This window comes from Lontra canadensis, unplaced genomic scaffold, assembly GCF_010015895.1.
Source record: "Lontra canadensis isolate GAN:19392208 unplaced genomic scaffold, GSC_riverotter_1.0 scaffold4, whole genome shotgun sequence".
In the NCBI taxonomy this organism is placed as follows: domain Eukaryota; kingdom Metazoa; phylum Chordata; class Mammalia; order Carnivora; family Mustelidae; genus Lontra; species Lontra canadensis.
Genome location: NW_022630998.1, coordinates 25,524,012 through 25,546,228, shown reverse-complemented (window position 1 = coordinate 25,546,228; position 22,217 = coordinate 25,524,012). Strand labels below are relative to the sequence as shown.

Sequence of the window (22,217 nt, the reverse complement as noted above, 5' to 3'; positions counted from 1 at the left end):
TCATAGGGACATTGAAAGGGTTCCTGTAGATAGCTGATGTTTAACCCGCTACTAACAGAACCGGCTATCTGAAGGATGCCATTTCTCATAATTCAAAATACGTTGCTCCATGACAGGAAGAGCTATGGAGGGAGTTGGTACAACCATAGCTGAGGCAGAACATCATCTGCTGGTTTTTTTCTGCTGCCGCTCACGCAGAGGAATAGAGACTCGCTCTCCAATTTGACAATCCTTGCTGGAAAACTAGACAGTTGTTTTCTGAAGTTCTCTAAAGGAGACAGTCAAACCTCGCTGTTACAGTCAGTCATCATTATCATTATCCTAAAACACAAGTGTCTATTACCCTAGGACGAATGATACTGTGTGCTACCCTGTGGGGAGGCAAGGACTTGGCCCCAGTCCTCAAACGCCCTGCAATTCCTTTGTGGTAATCCAATACACACATGTGAAATGTCCAAACCAGGACAATGTGGCCTCGGGGAAGGTGCCTACAGAGAGATGCCATCCAGATTAAGTGTTACTGAGCTCCTAGGAGGGAACAGATTATACAGTGAAGATTCACCTAAGAGGCAGGAGTTGATGTGGGCCTTGAAAAAGGAGAAGAGATAGTAAGACATGTTGAGCTTGTGACAGGGCTCGGGGAAAGGGCTGAGGTGGGAATTTACAGAGCACAATCAGGGACACTGTGAGCAAACTGGCTAGTAGGGAACTCATGAAAAGAGAGGAGAGTCGAAGACCTTAGAAGGACACGGAGAACTTGACTTCCAGGCTGATACATCTTGGATTTAAATGGTAGAAATGCAGACCCAAGAGGGTCACAGAGCAGAGGCCGAACACAGGCCTCTAAGGGGACAGAGAGATATACCGGCATTGGGATATCCTGTAATTTGGAAGGTCTGGGAGTATGAAGCAGTCTGGAAACTATGGTGATGGCCTGAGCTAAAGATGAGGAGGGAGTGGGAAGGCAAAGCACAGGTATATTTCAGGAAATATTTATGGAAACCTCTTTTGAATTAAAATACATTTGAGGCAAACTGTGTAGAACACATTTGTTCTTCATATCCCATTCATTTACCTGTCTCATTTTATGCATGAATAAACAGGCTGAATATATAACAAATAACTACAAGATTAAATCTGTCAATTGGGTCATCCGTAAAATTCTCCAAGTTACTGGGAGAAAAATAAAAATAAACGAACCCCCCACCCCCACCAAAACATGTGTCAAGGACACAGTAGTTTCTTAGGAAATGTTGGTTGAATTTGAATATAAATTACTCTTCTATAATAAAACTTCACTGAAAGTCACTAAATTCTCTACAGCTGGCTAAATATGTGAAAAGCCAAAATTTTCTTTTTCAGTTAATTTTGGACAGTTTTTGGTGGCAAAATTTACTATGTGAAACAAATACATTTATCTAGTATCAGTAGGAGAGATACAAAGAATTTGCTTACTTAGAAAAATGCTTGAAAAAGTAAATTTATATTTAATGTGTCTTAACTGAATCATTCTTGTGAGTATGTTAAGGCTCTAGTTTTAATTAATAGATTCTACTGGATAAAAAGAGGCTGAGAAAACCAAGACAAAATTTGCCCTATATTTTCCTGTCAGCTGAAGTTCAGTCTGATACACTCAATACATATGTCACTTATCTCTTAAGCCTGCGTGAGATCTGGTTTAAATAAACAATTAAATGGAAAATTAGGTGGGTAATTTCAAAAGAAGGGGGAAAAAGTCAGTTAAGCAGTGCAGTGAAGCTTGAATAGATCAGAGGAAACTAAAACTCTTGCTTGGTAGATGCCAATACTGGTTTGCATGGAGGAGTTATTTTGCTAAAAGGAAGTAAAACCGCTTTGTGAAATGTGTTGTCCTGTGATATGACAAACACTGGGCCAGTGTGTGAAAATGGAAATGGTTCACGGATGCTCTGAGAAAAGGTTTTTTTGAAAATAAAAAAAAAAATTTCTACAGTAAACTCTCTGAGAAATTCCAACAAAAACCTACATCTTTCTGCCCACATTTTAAAACAATTATCTAGGGCAGCAGGAAAAAAAAAACAAAACAGTAAACATACATTATAGTTTTTCATCCAATAAATGCCTCAAAACTAAAAAAAAAAAAAGGGTTTGAAAGCATTCTATTTTTCTCTTGGAATATTTCCTGTTATTTGGAAATTATGCCATTTTAGAAGATTAGTCACATATTTTAAGGTGTTTCCATATTGAACATAAAATATTTTGAACCACGATGACACTTCTTAAATTCATATTTTTAGAGCATAAAGTTATTTTTAAGAACAAATAAATTCTGCCTTTTACCGGTGAATTTCTGCTGTTTTTAGCATATTGTGCCAGCTAGCATTTTGGAGCCGTATAATAACCATTTCTGTTTCCAGCCACCAAGTTGTTATTCTTTTGGCATAATATAGATTCAGGAATGCAAGACTGTGGATCCTAAACCAGTGATATAGAAACCTATCATTTGAAAATCAATGATGAATACATGCGTGTGGTTTACTGCTAAGAAGAGCCTGCATTTAAACTGGCTTTGAAACCGCGGGCCTCCTCCTCACTCAGAAGGCTGTGGCCTGCGTGGAGGCTGTTGTCCTACCTTAAGATAAATTCACGGAAGAGAATGGTCTCATTCAAAGTCAGGGGTCAGGGAGGTGGGAAATGCCAGCTCTCAATAACCTTCTAATACACATATTCAACCTTTCTTCATGCTGTGTTTTAAAGTTACCCTCCGCCTGGACCACTATCGATTCAGATGTGACTTTATGCAGATGTCACAGTCCTCTGACCACTTAAAAGCACAAAAATTACAAAGCGTGAGTGAATGGATTTCCTGATTATAGATTATAAGAAATGAAGAACAGACCCACTTGAGAGTCAGTTTGTTTTATAGTTTGATTTGATTAAAAATATTGTTTCACATAAAATAAAACAATTTAAGCATTCACAATATAATTTGTAGGAAGGATAACAGCATCGACCTCGATTGCTTACAAGTTTCTAAACATTCATATTAAAACTAGTGTAAATATACAAAACTTGAAATGTGGTGTTAGGAGAAAAAATTTTTTTTCTCTCCAGTTAACTTGAAAACACTTGCTGTTTTTTTTTTTTTTTTTTTTTTTTTATTGACTCCTATTTTAAGAAGTTGTAAATTCAAAGAACATATTCCTGGCTTAAGATGTTGTGAGAAGGACATTTTGCCTTGTCTCACAGAGCGCAATTGAGCATGTAGCTAGCTCTCTCTGAGCCCAAAGTTCTAAAACTTCCTCTTACTTGGGTGTTTAGACATGAATCTCTTCACTTTCCCCCTAGGACTTCCATTATAAATACAAGCATACAAAACTAATAAGCACAAAACAGATACTAGTCTTTATGAACCACAGCTAATTTTTTTCACGGGCAACATTTTTTCTTCAGTCTCCTTAATTGTCCTCTTGGACTATCCCTGCTTCCTCTTCCAGCTCCCTATCCAATCAGATACCAAATCTCTTTTTCTTCAGAGATGCCTTCCTCCATCCCCACTGCCACCATCCTAAGGAAGGCTTTCATCGCCATTTGACTTGGTCTTTTATCAGGGTCTCTGGTCTCCAGTGGTAGGGTTCTTCACCAGACCTTAAGACTGGTTTCACGAAGATCGTGAGCTCCTTAAAGCTGTATGCAAACTTCTGTGCACGTGTGTGACAATAAATCTAACGGAGTCTCAAGAATTTCTCTAAAATTTTTTCTAAAGGGCTGTTTCTGTTATGTTACTTTTTCAGACCATACTTAACACTGTTGGGTCAGTGCCCTGCTTGGCTCTCAGAACTGCGCATAGTCTGACTCCCTCTGTTTCACCTAATTCCCAATATCTACAGCCAACCTCACAGCCCTCTGGATACGCCTGTGTCTTTGCTCTAGCAGTGTTTTCTCTCTTCTTGTTTTTTTTTTTTAATATTTTATTTATTTGAGAGAGAGAGAGAGAGAGCAGGGACTGGGGGGGGCGAGAGGGGCAGAGGGAGAGGGAGAAGCAGACTCCCTGCTGAGCAGGGAACCCGATGTGGGGCTTGATCCCAGGATCCCGGGATCATCACCTGAGCCAAAGGCAGACACTTAACTGAATGAGCCATCCAAGCACCCTGCTCTCCTGTTTAATTCAAATTCATTTTTTTAGAAGATTTTATTTATTTGACACAGAGAGAGAGAGAGAGAGATCACAAGTAGCAGAGAGGCAGGCAGAGAGGGAGGGGGAAGCAGGCTCCCTGCTGAGCAGAGAGCCCCATGTGGGGCTTGATCCCAGGACCCTGAGATCATGACTTGAGCCAAAGCAGAGGCTTGACACACTGAACCACCCAGGTGCCCCTCAAATTCATTTTTAAGAATCAGCTAACACCCCAACTCTTTCACGAGAGTTCAGACAACTTTTCAGACAACTCAGCCCACCTTGAACACACAGTCCCTTCTATCTCGTTGCAATTCGAAGCAGTGATACACGCAGAGGACTAGCTCTTCAAGTGTTTCAGATGCTTGCAAAACGGATATACAGACTATGCTGGAAAAATTAGGAATTACTACTCAGGAATGGCACCAAAAGTTAAGTTACTGAGGGAACGGGAGATGAGAACCGAAAGTGTAATATATTACTTGCTAATTTCAAATATCGAGGGTCTCTCTCCTACGTGCTACTTGAGAACATTTCTTATTTTAGATAATGATTACACACTGATGACCAAGTACACCATTGAGACAAACTGCTCATCAACCATATGATATTAAAGTCAGGAAATCACGCAAGTGCCCAACTACTAAATTTGTTTAGAGAGAGTTAATTGAAGCTTCTTTTTCACTTGTTGCACCTGTTAATCATTTCACAGCACATTACCTTAACTAACTGCAAGTGGTAGAATCAAATAAAGTAGGAATTTTCCCTGATGAAAAAGAAAACTCCGAGGCACAGGCTCTTTTCTTCTTTACTGACGAGTGTTTATGCTTCCTGCCACAGGTTTTCTCTATACATCTCAACCATAATTTACTCATACGGAACGTTCCACCAAGAGTCGGGCAGTGTGATATCCCAAGAAAAAGAACGCCAGAAGGGTGGTAAGTAAGAATGAGCAGGAATTTACTAGGTGGTCCAGAGAGAGAGACTTCCCGGAGACAGGGAACACATAAAAGATCTCAGAGTCATGACTGTATTGGGGAAGGACGAGTATTCCCATGAGAATGGAATACCAGTGGTTTTAGAGTATGCAGTTTTCAGAAGCTGGAGAAGCAAGTTTGACTAACACAAACTTCTCAGATCATGTTAATGTTACACCCTAGTCTTTACGCTAAACGTTTATTCAACTTCATACTATAGAAATCAAGCAAAGTTAGAGTTTGTGAGTGGTAAGTGACATCCTTAACTGTGCTTTAGGAAAAGAGTGTCCATGCAAGTGGTAGATCAGAGGTTAGACTGCTATAGAAAAGCTAGTTAGGATGCATCGGCCACAGACCACGTGAGGAAGGAGGCGGCAGAGACAGGAAGACCTAGAAGGCAGATAGGAGTCAAGGTCAAAGGAGGATAAAGTAGATAAATCCAGGTTCTGGTTTGGAGGTCTCCATTAGAGTTCCTCCAAACACACTGAGCCGTAGCTTTCTTAACCCTAAGCCATCATTTCATCGGTGTGAGAGAAGCATAAATGCAATCTGAATCAGAGACTCTCATATACTTGTCTGAGACAGCCTTCCCTAACATGACCATGCAATAATATTAACAATATCAAACACTTTATAGAGTACTATTTATCAGTAGTACCAACAACATCAAGCATACATTTTGAGGACCTTGAATAGTACCAGGCCCTCAGTGACCGCTATAGGATTGTTGGCTATTATACATGGATATAAAGCACCTTGAATCCTTGCATTGACAGCCTTGTCAGGTACGAACAGGATCCCTGTGTTACATAATGAGAAAGCTTAACAACAGAGAGGTCCAGCATCTTGCCCAATGTCAAACAGCTACCAGTGGGTGGAGCCATGATTTGAACCCAGTAGTGTGTCCAGAGGCCACGCTCTGAAGGATGGCAGTTGACCTGCTCCCTGAGAACTGGCACACTCCGGAATTCTGAAAACCCCCTGTGTCAAATCTCATTCTAAAATTATAGGAATGTGAAGGAAGAGAGGAAAGGAGTAGAGGGTGAGACCAGGGATGTGAGAGACCCAAAGGGCCATCCTAAGCCAGAGGTGATGGGGTTTCTTCAGGAACACAGTCAGCTTGGCCAGCAGAAATGGCATTTCTGGTTGAGAAAAGGCTGAACTTAGACAAAGAGCACAGAATGGTGATGTTCTAAACCGTATTTCTGGTCTCTGGGATAGATAAATATTTACAAATAGGAAATATTGGGTTCAGCTACACTAAATGCCAGAGCAACTGTTTAACTTTCAGTGTGCTATTTCGAGTGGGTGATTAAATATACTCTTAAAGGTAGATTCTGTAATATTTTAGTCAATAGCCTCTCCTGTAATGGAGGGTAAAGATGTTTACCTATCTATTGTCAATTTAAGAGAACAGCTTCCATCAGAGCCACTTAACACGATGGTGAAATGCTCAGTGTTTTAGAGTATCTGCTATTAGTTGTTACCTGGAGAATAATTTCTAATACATAGGTGTATAAACTGATTTTGTTTTGTAATTTGTTAATGGTATCTTATTTTTTGGAATTTGGGGCAAACTGCCACAGGAAAGCACCCAGCTGAACCTCTGATGTATTGATTTTCTGTTTTTACTTTGGCAAAAGGTGTTACCAATTTAGGTTTTTTATTTCTTTCACTGGAAGAATTTGAAAACATTTATAGCATACTTTCTTGTTAAACTAGAGGTGTCACATACATAATAATGCCCACTACCGTCAGTTAATTTTATATCTGAGTTAGTTTAGGATAAGTTAGTTTCCAGTATCAGGACACTGTTTTGTATCTCAAACATATGTCTTTTCACAGTCATTTGAAATCACTTTAAAATTGTATATAGTAAACTTGTTCCTCCTACCCTACTGGAAGCATTGCACTTAAAATAGTTTTTAGTAGAAAAATAGTATGGCCTTCTAGAATTCAGTTATATTCACTGAGCCTTGAATGCCTCAACCTTGTTAAAAGTGCAGAAACTATGTTATTTAGCTATTGTGAATCATGGTTTTTTTTTTGTTTTTGTTTTTGTTTTGTTTTTTTTTTGAGGGAAAAGGAGATCTTTTTCATGGGATGGCTCTAAGGCAAAAGGCAACCACAAAACATGTGGAGGTCAGAAATCTAGGAATGATGAAAACTTTAATATGCCTACTGTGGAATAGAGGCAGAACAGATTTTCTGATTCTTATCCTGGTAAAGACTCCTGATTACAGATTCTTAAACATAAGATCAAGTCTCCACTCTATCTGAGGGTTTCTTAGGGAAATAATACAATAATGTATCATGTTAGACTATGAAGAAACTCCTGTGAAACCTCAGTGTCTTTTGTGGTGTATTCTTAGAAAAATACTCCAGGAATACACAAAAGCCAAGACTATTCTTGGTTGTACCAGTTAGAGGGCAGTAGACATTCTACAAAGAGCTTGCCTCTTCTACTTGACCATGTCACCCTGATGCTGAATCAGACCTTCACGGAGTTCATATCTACCTGACTTATCCTTGGTATTTCTTGGACCTGTTTTGTTTTATATCTTTTGTGAAATTAACAGTCTACCTCCAACTAGATCCTGACTGTTGAACATTCAGCGCATACAACAGGCTCTGGATTGTGAGGCAGAAGAAAAGACATTTTACTTATTACTGACTTGTTTTTTCAAAGATTGAGAGTCTGTGTCACAAAGCAGGTTTGTTTTGGCAAATGAGTCTTTCATTTGTCCTAGCAGTCATGTGGGTCAGGCATTATCATCCCAATTTTTTTTTTTTAATTTTAATTATTTATTTGACAGACAGAGATCACAAGTAGGCAGAGAGGCAGGCAGAGAGAGAGGAGGAAGCAGGCTCCCCGCTGAGCAGAGAGCCCGATGCGGCACTCGATCCCAGGATCCTGGGATCATGACCTGAGCTGAAGGCAGAGGCTTTAACCCACTGAGCCACCCAGGCGCCCCTCATCCCAATTTTTGACAGATAAGGAAACTGAGGTTCAGGGAGCTTCTGTGACTTGTCAGTAAGTGGGACAGTTTTGATTTGAATCCAAAACACAAGCTGCTTCTACTACTTTATTACAAAAGCCAGATGTTTCAGATTTAGAATGCATCCTTGTATTTCTCTGAATAAAAGCTCCATTTGCAAATAAGGAGGAATTTGACAACCTGATGTTTTCAATGCACAAAGGCACTCAAAATATCATTCTACTTTGAGTACTGATTTACTGAAGGGATAGTTTTTAATTGCACCATAAAAATGATACTGAACTTTGCTATCTTAAAAAAAAAATTCCACTTAACAATGAATGATAGATTTATGACTCACTTAATTGTTCACTTCTTGAGATTTTGGGGCTGTCTCTTTGCTAAAAATGAGGGGGTGTCTTCATTATTGACACAATCGTTCATTCTCTCAGTCATTTTTATAAACAAAAATATTGAGACAGTACAAATTAGAGAGAACGTGACAGAAGAGAAGGAATAATTACTTGTGGTTTTAACATTTACACAACTGCTGCAAACACATCAGAAGATGATAATGTTCAAAGTGAAATGTGTTGCACTGTACTGCATTGCACTTCTGTTCTGCCTCAGGTTGATTCCTATATTCTATTTATCCCCACCCTTAAGGGTAGGGGCCGCAGCAGACATCTCTGTGAAGCCTACTAGTGCTCTACTTGCTTATTACACATTTAATAAATATTACTAGGAGGGCATTAAGCTTCATTTTTTCCTTAGGAAATCAAGAATATAGATAATTATAATACTGACAATACGAACATTTATTAATAAGCACTTACTCTGGTGAAAGAAACTGTGCAAGGTGCTGCCTTGTGTCATTACTCATTTAATTTTCACAACAATCCTAAAAATGGGAATTCACGGCCTTTCCAAGGGCAATAATGTCATCCCTAGAATAACTTATATGTCATGGATATTCACTGGTTATTTCATTTTTCTAAATATCTACCTCTGGATTATTTCTCCAAATTACTGCTTGTGCAAAAATTTTGCGCCACGATTTTCTAGCTATCTCCGAGTTGCTTAGTGTTAAACTGAAAGTTCCTTTTTTCATGATTGTCATGTAAATTAATGTTATCATGTTTATGTAAATTGACCAGAGATTTAGATTTGCTATTATTACTACATTAATAATAACCTATATTAATACAGCAGGCTGTTTTCTCCCCCACACTGCAAATAGAGCATAAGCAGTTCTTTACCGTAACTGGAGGTTGTACATGGATAGTAAGGTCAAGAAATTGTGAAAGGAGGGCATAGTGTTTAGTAAAACAGTTAACAAGTAAATATTAAATTCAGTTAAAGCGATTAAAAAGGAACAATAATAAGTAAACCCGGTGAATATTAAAGCATCCTGTGGTCACATCCATAGATTATAAATTAAAATTGTTTATCCAGATTTTGGTACAATATAGTTTCCTTTAGTTGAAGATAAACTAAAGGGATATATTTTATTTACTCTTTCAAATATGAGACGTCATCATGACTATAGTACTCTTTGAACTGAGATTTGAGTGAACACACCATGCAAGTCCAACTGTAAAATTTAAGTGACTGGCAAAAGTTTGTCTAAAAACAGCAAATTATACTCTTGGCCAACAGCCTTGAAGCCCCAAAAAGTCCCTGGTAGGTAAAAAGTTTTATTTCCAAAAGAGGGGCTTTTTTAACCACATCCCTTCTTCAGCATCTACTGTCTATTGATGCACAATTTCATATCAGTGATGATTTTGAAAAGACCTGTTCTTTCTGTATTCTCCCCAAATAAAATCTTAGGGTGATGCTAGAAACAAGAAGAGAAACCACTTGCGTCTGAGGAAAAAGAACTGCTAAGAGAAACAAAGAAAAGTGCTGAGTAAAACTAATATTTTAGGAGAAAATATTAAACTGCTTGTATTAATATTAAAACAACCACAGTTTTGTTGGTCAAGCTCTCAAGTTAAGTCAATGGGATATGAGCAAAGAGACAAATTTTCACATTGCTTTACTGACTGTAACAGGAAGATGGGGATACAAAAGATATAAATTGTGAGGTCAGAAATCACAAGGCACTCTAAAATCTGCTCAAATACTCCTGAGGGAGCTGTAATTTGAAATTTTGTTTTTCCCTGTGGAAATCAAACTCCTTAAGAATTAAGTTAAACTACTGGGGTCAAAAACAGATTTTATAATATCTTGACCTAGCCTGTAACATTCTTCATTTACCTTCTCTTTGACCTGCCTCTCCTACTTCAACATCGGCCCCTAGGAAATGGCATCACAAGGTATTTATAATTTTCCAGGTCTTGTGTATGGGAAGTGGACACTGATTTTTTTTTTTTGGCAATGGCTAATTATCATATGCTGTAGATCATCCAACTAAGAGGACTAATTTTTTTTTTCCTTTAATAAATCTAGATAATAACTTTGGTGTGGGTTAAAAATACCACTGTTACTTAATTTCATGGATAATAATAAAGCAATACTGATGGATCTCTATGTTTTGGGTGAACTCCCAAGGTAAAACTTGCAAATGAATTCAAAATTTTTATTTAGAATAATTCAAACTAACAGAATAATATTTTCAAAACAAGAATCCGACTATTAATTTGATTTTTTTCACATGCTGCTTAACAGTATTTAAAAAAGCAATAGAAAGTTGTATTTTATGCTAACAAAAATAGTTTTCTTGTCTCAGAGCAACTAAGTAGTATCCATCTCTCTTTCTTGAATATTACATTGTCTGAATCTGTATATTGTTAGGTAACAAAAATGTAAACTTGTTAAAGCCAATCCTTTTAGATGGAATTTTTAACTACTTTGCTGATACTTTAAATCAGTGAGTGAGAACTGCAGAGAAGTCTTTCTGGCTGATAAGAAAGTCAGCCAAGAAACTTTTGATAAGTATCCTCAAAAACAAATACTTGCAAAACAATGGCACTGGTACAGAGTAATTTAACATTGTATAACCTTTTCCTCTCCTCAGTTCTATTTTATAATACGCTAAATTTTTCTTTTCCAGTACTAAATGAATTATAAAAAAAGTCATGTAAGTGAAGGTCTATGATTATATAATCACAAAACGTTGCATGTAAAGTCTGTGTCTTATCTGCAATGTGAGTACTGAGTTCAAAGGTTCAAAGTCACAGCCCAAGGTCGTGCTAGATGGAGTGGTTTCAGAGCCTGGAAGCGAGCGCTCCTTCTTTAAGTCACTACTTAGTGATTTACCCGCAGCAGTACGCTGCCACCAAGTTTCCATGTATTTAGCTGATATAAATTAAGCATTCTAGAAGTGACAATGCTTGACAACCAAACGCATAAAATAGTAAACAATTAACAATCAAAATAAGGAAACAGCTGTTAGTTTCTTTTTTATAAAATTATACCTAATTTACAATAAATGCCAATTAAAATTATTAACCAATATACATAAATCTCCTTTGCCTTATTGTCACATAGCTATGTAGATTGTAAAATTCTCTTAAATTTTCAAAGAGATTCCTAAAATGTTTTCCTTTCTTCGCCTCTCCACCCTTCCCTTTCTTTCTCTTCTTTGTCTCAGTCACGAATCCTTGAGCATACTGGCACTTTGTACTCAATAAAAAAGCAGCTACGTTATCAACGTGAAAATAAAGGGTTCTAATAGGATAGTAAAAAATCCAAAACAAGGCATAGCTCAGAGATTGGATGGGAAAGATGCTATACTTTATCATCAAGTGGAGTTGAAAAAGAGAGTGCCTACCTTTTATTTCTATTAAGTCTAATGATTACAAAAATCCACCTGAACTTGATCTTCAATTATCAATAACCACTAAGATTAGCATGTTAAAAGCTTTAATTACACAGCTATGACAAAATGTAATTTAAAAAGCGGGGACTTTCAATTTTGGCTGTTGAGAGGAAGGGACTAAGCACTGGATGAATAACTGTGAACTGAAACCTAGAAATGTCACCACTGCTAATGTCTTATAATGACTTGCTGTGTATGTCCCTTAAATCAAGAGTACAACCTCATCCTGTTACTTCTTTGTTACCTTTTGCCTTCATCTTTGAAACCGCTTCAATTTAAGTGATAAGAGGTTTATTGTTTTAAGAGGTGGTTTGTGATGGCCTGATGTACCAACCCACATTTCATTTACTGCTGTGTATCAGTTCTTCAGGATTTCTATTAAGTATGTTGGAAAAGTTAGTAAAGCTTTATTGGCCAATGTTTCTCAGTCACTTAACTGGATAATTCACTATTCTTTGTATGACTATCAAAAGAATATATTATTTTTGTGAATTATAGATCGAGGGTCTATTTTTTATATTTAAAATTACATTATTTCTTTGAAGTATTCTTTCTTTTCTCACATCAACATTATTAAAAATTCATGACAAGTAGATTAATTTTTCCTTTATTCAGCTAACAAACATTAACTGAGTATCTGCCATGTACTCTCTCTTATGTCTTGAGCTGGGAATATAACCTGAAAGAAAGACACAGTCTGCCCCTGGAGGGCTGAGTGTCCAGGAGAAAGATGTGTGTCCAGACAATGCAATAACAATGCAATGAGATAAGTGATGTGGGAACAGGCTTCCACGGGAGAAAAAAGAAGAGATGTATAATTCCCCCTGAATGGCTGTACTGAATTCTGAGGGATGACAAGGAGGGCTCAGGAGCAGGAAGAAGCTGAGGGAAGGGAGCACTAGGAATGCATATGTAAAGGCAAGTGGCCTCAACACTGTTTGCAAAGGGGCAGCACAATGAAGAGGTTAAGAGCATGTATGCTGCCTGGGTTCCCCATTGGGCGATTAACCTCTCTCGGTCTCAGTCTCCCCATCTATAGAAAGGGCATAATATGCATACATATCTACTTTAAAGAACCATTATGAGAATAAATGAGTTCCTTTTTGTAAAGCACATAGTAAGGGCAATTTAAAGGTTTGCTGTTATTAGAGTGCAGGGTTCTTGCTGGCAGCGGGAGAAAAGAAGGTTTCAGAGTAGAGAGGAAGGCTGGGCCAGAGATAAGAGGCTCCTGGTTAATTCTGAGAGAGATAGGAAGCCATGTCTGGACTTAAGGCACATGAAGGATGACCTACAATTAGTGTGGGCCTTTGAGAAAGGCTAATCAGTCATGGGGAGACTAGAGGGGGACGCAATGTGAAGCAGGGAGACAAATTAGGGGGCTCTGGAAACAGTCCTGGAACGTTGCTAGGAGCTGGAACCAGGGCAATGGGATGGGAATGGAGAGAAAGGAGTGGATTTAAGAAGTACCTTGGAGGCAGAGTTGGTAAGACTTAATGATCCACTGGATGATGGGATAAGGGAGAGCTATAGTTCAGAGGCTGGATGGGGAAGTTGCTCTACTTTATCACTGAGCTGAACTGAAAAAGAGAATCCTTATCTCTTTGGTCTCTTGGTATTTATAAGTACACACTAATTGTTAAATTCACTTCCTTTCTGCATAGTTGTACCCAACCCCCCTTTTTCTTTTTACCGGTTGAGAGGATCTGATTTTGAAAAAAATACAAAGATGGAAAAGTAATTGTGTGCACTTGGCCTCAGACTTTCTAACTTGATCAGAGACCTTGAATTTCAATGACAATATTTGAAATTTGGAAGATATCTTTCGGCCATTTTGCCTTAGTTTTCTTTTCTGAAAATGCAGAGACATTCTGGCTGGCCTAGCTTCCCCTGGTGTTATGTGATTCTCTGACATCAGCATAGATATATTCAGCTTTGACACAGGATACTGGCGGGTTTGAGAAAGAAGGGGAAGACGGCTGAGCCTGCAGCAGGACCTGACAGCCAAGCTTGCCTCTACTAAGTGGCATCTGCAACAGGTGTTCTGTGGAGCCAGAGTTAGAAAGGGCTTCCTCCTCTATTTTTAAAAAGTAAGGAACTAACTCTCTCACAAATATATAGACACTGGAAAAGTTATATGCTCATTGCTATGAGATATATTCCTCTGGATGTAATGTTTATTATCGTCAAGGTGGAGCAACTGAGTGTCTTTCTTTTTGTTTCCTTCTATTTTTGAAGTAAAAGGTGTTGTTGTTTTTTTTAAGATTTTATTTATTTATTTGACAGAGAGAGAGATCACAAGTAGGCAGAGAGGCAGGCAGAAGAGAAAGGGGGAAGCAGGCTCCTCGTCGAGCAGAGAGCCCAATGCAGGGCCCGATCCCTGGACCCTGAGATCATGACCCGAGACGAAGGCAGAGGCTCAACCCAATGAGCCACCCAGGCATCCCTGAAGTAGAAGATTCTTATGTCTGTGGTAGAGGTCTTGATGCAGGAAGATACATTTGCTAAGCTTGTAAGATTTTTTTAGTTCAATGACGCTATAGCCGGGTATGTGGCTAACTTTTACACTTACAAGACTGTCTTCTCTGTCCCTGGAGGGCCATTAAACTTAGTGGGCTGTCAGAGAATTGACAATGACAGCATAATTGAACAACCAAACACTTCTTATTTTCAATAGAGAATCCTAAAGCATTCTAGCTATTAAGCAGAAACAAGAGTCTATTTCCATTAGGGCTGAGTAACCCATCTCCCCCATATTTTTTTTTTTACTACATCTGATAACTTTTTTCACCACTACTGGCTGTTCCTATAAAAGCACTGAGATACTGGATAAAATATCATAACATCAAAACCATTTTTTATTTATTTATTTATTTATTTATTTATTTATTTTTTCAAAACCATTTTTTAAAGTTATCTTTTTCTTGGTCTTTGTGACAATCCAGTTCTTAGTCCCTACCATTCTGTAGTTTTGGCAGAGACTTGAATCCGAGCAACACTGGTCTGGCTTTGATCTGGTTTTGTAATTTTCAGGCTGCAAACCTCAAAGTATTTTTCGAGGGAAAAAATGAGCACTTTGTTTCAATGCCCAGAAAAACAGTATATTGAGTTTATTCATTAATTTGACTTTACCTAATTTTTAAAAGGTTGATAAAATAGGAAGCTAGTACCACTGATAGTGTTTGTTAATTCACTGTGTAGTCCAAATTCTTTTTCTTTATTACTCACTGAATTAGTGAAGAGCCAGTATCAAAGGAGAAACATTTCCCCCAAATGGATATATTTATAAAAATGTTTTTGTATGCTGATTTTATCTTTTCTTATAATTAGCAGACTATTATATTTGACCTTGGCAAAATATTTTAATTAGGTTGTCCATGGATATTTTAATAAGCTTGAATTTTTTTTTTGACATTTCAAACATAACCTTGTGTCATTCATGCCTGTCTCCTACTATTTTAAATGTATATCATGTTACAGCTGCAGGAATTACCATGGTTACTTGTTAAACCAATAGTGAACTGTGGTTTGCATTAAAAACTACTGTGCTGTCTTACATCTGCTCTGAAAATGACATCAATATCTCAATAATCACAATAACACGAATTAATATGGAACCCTGAGGTTCCATATGCCTATAACATGATTGGACATAGTGGAAGAAATCCTTAAGAGTTTATATGCATATATATATATATATATATATATATATATATATTTAAAGATTTTATTTCTTTATTTGACAGAGAGAATCATAAGTAGCAGAGAGGCAGGTAGAGGGGTAGGGGGAAGCAGGCTCCCCGCTGAGCAGAGAGCCTGATGCGGGGCTCGATCCCAGGACCCTGAGATCATGACCTGAGCCAAAGGCAGAGGCTTAACCCACTGAGCCACCCAGGCACCCCAAGACTTAAAATATATTTAAACAGCTTTTTGGGAGTACACCATATTCATATTCTCTAAGAGCTAATTTTAATGTCAAAATTGGCTTTATTTTATTAACAATATTGTTGAATGGTTATACTCTCACTCCCTCCTTATTTTTTTAATTTTAAAAAAGTTTTTAAAGATTTTTTAAATTTTAAAAAATTTATTCATTTGTGAGAGAGAGAAAGCAAGTGAGCAAGAGAGTGAGCGAGAGCAAGAGCAAGAGGGAGGGTCAGCGGCAGAGGGAGAAACAGACTCGCGGGTAAGCAAAGCACCCAATGCAGGGTTCGATGTGGAGCTCCATCCCAGAACCCGAGAATCATGACCTGCGCCAAAGGCAGATGTTAACCTGCTGAGCCACCCAGGTGCCCCTCCCTGCCACCTTTTAACTTATTTACTATTTTCTTACTAATTTATTTATTTTTAATTAAAATTCAATTAGTTAACACGTAAGGTATGATTCATTTCAGAGGTATACCCCCTCCTTTTAAACATGCATTCTACCAGGAGTTTGGTACTTCTTTGGGTGGAGAGAGATTCACATTTAATGTGAAATGATTCACAGAGAACTCAATTGGTAAGTCTTGCTAAAGGTACTTTTGTGTCCAGAGATTGTATCTAGGATTAAATGGGTTTGATCAGAGCCTTCACTTCTGGTTATGTGGACTAGCTGAAGTTTGATTAAGAAAAGTTCTAGGTAATAGTCTTCTTCTAAGTTACTATCCATCCATTCCTGCTTCATAAAAATGCTTGAGAAGTTCCGGGGGCCATTTTTCCATACAGCTCACACATATCCCTACTTGGTTCAAAAGACTTACTTCCTGCAAATCAGCCAGCAAAGGAACCCTGAACAATGATCCATGCTGTGGCCCAGAAATCCCCGCTCACCTGCACTGGTGCCTGCACCGGATGTGAGGTCTCCACCCATCAGACCACCTATGGATTAAAGAGAAAGATCAGAAGAAGGAAAGGCCACAGGTCCACAGAACAACACACTTTACCTTTAGCAACCACAGTATTCTGGCTCTCCCAAAGGTCCTAAATTTGTAAAATATTACCTAAGTTGGATGGCTGACATTTGTTTTATTATGACATGCTGAGCTCAAACATTAAGCCTACATTCAATCACTGACATTTTGCAGAATCTTTCGTTCTAAGAAAGGTTACATTTAAAAAATCCAGTGTTTAAATGGTCTCTGAATTTTCATTTTTGGATGTTTTATAGAAAGTGGAAAAAAAAAGGAGTAAGGTCTACTGTGTGTTGAAGTAAACTTACACTTGATGTTTAAGTCTTTGTAAATATATTTTTATATAATTAATTTTGTAAAATGCTAATTGTCCAGAACTTTGGTCATTTCATGAATCTACTCACAGCGAATGACCTCATTGACTACCTGAATTTTCCTTACTGACACAACAGAGAAGGTTTCATTGGCTACAAATTTAGAAAGGTATGTTCATTCTCTGCTAACTTAAATTTGGCAATGTTAAAATATGACAGCTGGGATATTTCAATAAGATACTCAGTATAATAATTACTGTTAGTTTTAAGGAATAAGATTTAGCCAAAAAAACAGAATATCAGCTGGATTCTTTTCTTTTCCCTCCCTCCTCCCCTTCGTTCCTTTCTTTGTTCCTTCATTCCTTCCTTCCTCCCCTTCCTTCCTCCTCCTTCTTTCTTTTTCTTTAGAGAGGAAGGTAGGGAAGGAAAGGGAGAGAGAGTCTCAAGCAAGCCCGCACCCAGTGCAGAGCCCAACGTGGGGCTCTATCTCACAACCCTGAGACTGTGACCTGAGCTGAAATCAAGAGTCAGATGCTTAACCAACTGAGCCATCCAGATGCCCCTCGGCTGGATTATTTTCAAACTGATCCTAAGTGACAGTCTATAATTAATAGTTGGTTCTGGTTTTGGAATTTGAAGAACATATTCATTACTTTTATTTATTTTTATTTTTTTTAAAGATTTTATTTATTTATTTGACAGAGAGAGACAACAGCGAGAGAGGGAGCACAAGCAGAGGGAGAGGGAGAAGCAGGCCTCCCGCCCAGCAGGGAGCCCAATGCGGGGCTCGATCCCAGGACCCCGGGATCATGACTTGAGCCAAAGGCAGACGCCTAATGACTGAGCCACCCAGGGCCCCTGTTCATTACTTTTAAAGAAATGTTTGTATTTTCCAATCAAATAATATTTTGGAGATAAAGTATGAAATTTTTAAAAATAAACAAGCATGAATTTATCAAGCAGGGAATTCAACTGCGTTTGAGTGTGATCTGAAAGGAATAACATATGGTTATTGAAAATTCTTATGAAAAATTTCAGTCATGTTCAAAAGTAGAGAGAATGGCATAATGGCATCCTTTATACACATCTCTCAGACTCAAGATTTATCAAGATTTTATCATTTGGTTGATTTTGATTATATTTTCTATATGAAGTTTCTGTACTAAATAGGAATACAGGTTTAGTTTAGTTTTTTTTTTTTTTTAAAGATTTTATTTATTTGACAGAGAGAGACACAGTGAAAGAGGAAACACAAGCAGGAAGATTGGGAAAGGGAGAAGCAGGCTTCCCATTGAGCAGGGAGCCTGATGCAGGGCTCAATCCCAGGACACTAGGATCATGACCTGAGCTGAAGGCAAATGCTTAATGACTGAGCCACCAAGGCACCTCACATGTTTAGTTTTAATTATAAGGCAGATATTGAAGTATTCTCAAGGAAAAATTCTTTTGTGAATAAATTGCCTTTAATATAGTTATGTGTGCCTAAGACATACTAAAAGTTTCCTATGGAGTGCTTTTTAAAAAAGTAAAATGTAATATACAATGCTTTGTTATATATGATTTAGAAATATAATTATTTTTGGTGCTTTTTTGGAGATATAAGGGGATTGTTTGGTTATAGTCAGTATACATTTATTTAGTTCCAACTGTGAAGTTGGAAGTTGGCAATCCAGGAGGACTGTCTTCCCTCCAAGATTCTTTAAATCCAGTGGGGAAATAGAGACAAATTCAACATAGCACATCATATACTGTATTTTGCTTGATCTGAGTATGAAGAATGGTTGAACTTTTCCTGAGCAATAATTTCTTTTCTCTGGGACACCGCGAATTGTACAACAGTGGGGATTTCTTAGAAATATTGAGACTAATTTGTGGCAGGTATATATGTTCTTATGATGTCCTCTTAATTTCATTTCTAAGTTTTGTTTTTATTTCACACTTCTTAAGTTACACTATTTTATTACATTTCTTTCCTGCTTTCAGTCCTCTGTGGTATAAGTTTCTGTATAAATAAATAAAAACTGACCACACTAAGAAATAACTAAATGGCACAAATGCTATCAGAGGACACAGGGGAAGATTTCATGGAAAAGGTGATAATCTGGCTAAGAGGAAGAGGGAAAATGGCATCTTAGGCAGGAGGAGAGTAGTAGCAAAAAAATGAAGACTTTCTTTCTCCAAGGATGTTTGACTTTTTGTTTAAGAAAGTATGTGGTTGAAATATAGCCACATGAGAGATGGGTGGGAGTCTAAACAGAAAAATAGCAGATTATGAGAGATTTCAAAATCAGGCTGATGGGGTTGAAGACCAAAAAGAAGGTGGATCTTAAGCAACGAGGAAACATAACAAATGGAAACCTGGAAAAGTCTACATCTTGGTGATAAAATACCCTTTGTGCCAAGAGTGGCTCCTTCCCGATTTGTTAACATTGCATGCATATGAGGACATACATACCTGTGTTACCTGCACTTGGAGGTCGATGTGTTACACCAGGAGACATACTGTTTCTCTGCAGAGAAGGGTGGGCCAGTGGCAAAAGGTTGGGGTTTCCCAGTGAGCTGACGGGGTTGCTGTATACCAAACTGTTGTGGCTGGACACTGGGATGGAGACTGGCATCTCAAAGTTGGGAGGTGGAACAGCCTGTAGGAGCAGAGAAAAACGTGGGTAAAAGGAAAGAAAAGAAACAGAAGTCCGCACGTACAGAAAGCCTTTAGTTTTCCAAGAAAAATTTCAAATTCCAAGCTGGTTGGTGTCTAGAAGACCATTAAGGAGAGCTCTCAAGATGTTCAGATCATAAATTGATTTCTTTAATGTGCTTAGAACTCTTCCTTCGCAACTATTAGAAAACGTTTCACTTTTGTTTAAAACAAAGCCCCATTTCATTAGACTCCATTGTCTTCGAATTCCATTCTATTAAGTAATAATTGTTCATTTGTGATGTCTGAATCTGGTGCCAGAAATGACTGCAAGATCAAAGGTACATGATTGTGATGACTTCACAGAGAAAGAGGAGGATTAAAATGCAAACCAGAGTCTTCAGTTTAATTGCTTATTGAAGCATATTTATGCAGAAGTTTAATGATATAAAATCATCTCCAAGCATGTGAATAGCACCTGTACTTTAATTATTATTTTTAAAAGTCTGTCTTTTGAGAGTAATGCTAAAGATAATAGACATTTTAAGATACAGAATTCAACAGAGCATGTATCATTCAATAGTTCATATTTTAAAATGATAGTTCAGAATATAGGCTACACTTTACATTTGGGGGATACAGGACACTGACAAATGGCAAGACTTCTGTCTCAAAGGAGAAAGCTGGCAAATATTTAGTGAAATGAAGTCGTGTGGGTACCTCATTAGAGTAATTAGGTACCAATTATTGATATTTTGGTATTATTTTAGCAATTTAAGCAAAATCATGCTTATTTCTCTGCTTGTACTAACCAATCATACTTACAACTCCCCCCTTTTAAAAAAATGTTTTAACATTATAAATGAAAATACTGCTTGCACATATTGCCAGAGGACTTATGGTGTCAGAGCATACAGCATTCTTACTATAAAACTGATACTTATGTGTGTGTGTATGTATGTATCTAATAGATCTGTTAGAGACGGGGTTTATATAGAACATTCCCTCAGGATTCCAATAAGCCAGTGTGTAAGTTTAAATGCCTATGTGCATGTGACTCAAAGGTTTTCATTTTTATTTTAATCTTTTTTTTTTTTTTTCCTTCAGTGATCTTAACATCAACTTTCCTTTCCTGGTTGATTGACTAGCCTGTATCCTATGTCATGCTCTGCAAAAGCTCTTTATCCTGGTGGTGATTTCAATATTACTCTCTATTTAGGCTTATGTTCTCTTACTCTTTATTTTTCCCATTTTCTTTTCTTCCATGATCTGGACATATTGATACATACAGAAGCAAATATTTCCTAACTCTTTTACAAATGTCTTTGATTCCTCACTGTTTTACAGCAAAATAAAAATCCTAAAGTGCTTTATTAAAACAGTCTTTATTAAGACTTTATCTATTTTAAGCAGAGTAACAAACAATAACTTTGGATCAACATCATGATACAATGAAACATAAATGTTGGATAATTCAAAGAATGAATTTCCAGAGGCTCAAATTTTCAGAGCCTTTTAAACAACAAAAAATATTAGTGTATGTTGTAAAATAAATGTCTGTAGACTGAATGAAATATTGCATTGTAGTAAAAGGCCAAATAAGAATTACTTAGAATACCTAAGAAAACAAAGGTAAACAACTGTGGGAGGTTCTATTTGCCTCTCCAGATCCGCTCTCCAACCTCTTCATTGCTCTGGGCCCAGCTGGCTGAGTCTCCTGGCTATATCCACCTGGCTCCCCCTGCCCTCTGGCTTCAGCTGGGCCAGGGGAGGCACTGGCAGAAGTAGAGAGAGTAGGAGAGAAGTCAGGGTATTTGGCTACTATAGCATCCTCCCTGGGGAGCCACAGGTTGGCAGAGGCTGCATTCCGCTCATGAAGGTCACACCTCTTTTGGTGTCATGTCTTCTATATTCTCAGATCTTGCTGTGCCGCTGGTATCTTTTGTGTCCTCTTGCTCCTTTAGGCCTGGTTAAAAGCTGGTAACAGCTTCCAGGTTGCAAGGTGTAATATACTTCACCATTCCTTTGGGTTTCACTGAACTCTACCCATCTACCAACAGTCCTTCTGCTAAATAAACTCCCTTCAATGACGATGTTTCTCTCCAAAGCCATTATAGTGACTCTCTAGATCTAGAATAGTGGTACTCTACAGGGGTGAACTCCCTCCCTAGGGAACACTTTGGAAATCTGTGGAACAGTTCACAATAATTGGGGGTGTGGCTGGTATTTTCTGGGTAGGTAGGCAGGTGTTCTACATACCCTGTCATATGTGGGACAGTTCAACACAACAAAGAATCATCTTCTATCCTATTCAACTTTGAAAAGCCCCCACTGGACAATTCATCTGTGTGAAAAAACCCATTTATAATGATGTGAGTCAGAACTAACTTTGTTCTACAAACACAAGGTATTTTCATACATTGAAACATGGATTTTATTATATAC

The 22,217-nt window shown here is 37.8% G+C and overlaps 1 protein-coding gene across 17 annotated transcripts in view; it reads right to left on the bottom strand.

Annotated features, from left to right (window-relative positions):
• Positions 1-22,217, bottom strand: part of MEF2C (myocyte enhancer factor 2C) — a 159,722-nt gene that overhangs the window by 11,754 nt on the left and 125,751 nt on the right. For all 17 annotated transcript variants that reach the window (XM_032846748.1, XM_032846783.1, XM_032846801.1 and 14 more), the window contains 2 exons: positions 19,590-19,776; positions 16,741-16,788 (listed from right to left, as the gene is read on the bottom strand). In XM_032846748.1, coding sequence (XP_032702639.1) covers positions 16,741-16,788; positions 19,590-19,776 — 235 coding nt within the window. The remainder of the gene's footprint in view (positions 1-16,740; positions 16,789-19,589; positions 19,777-22,217) is intronic.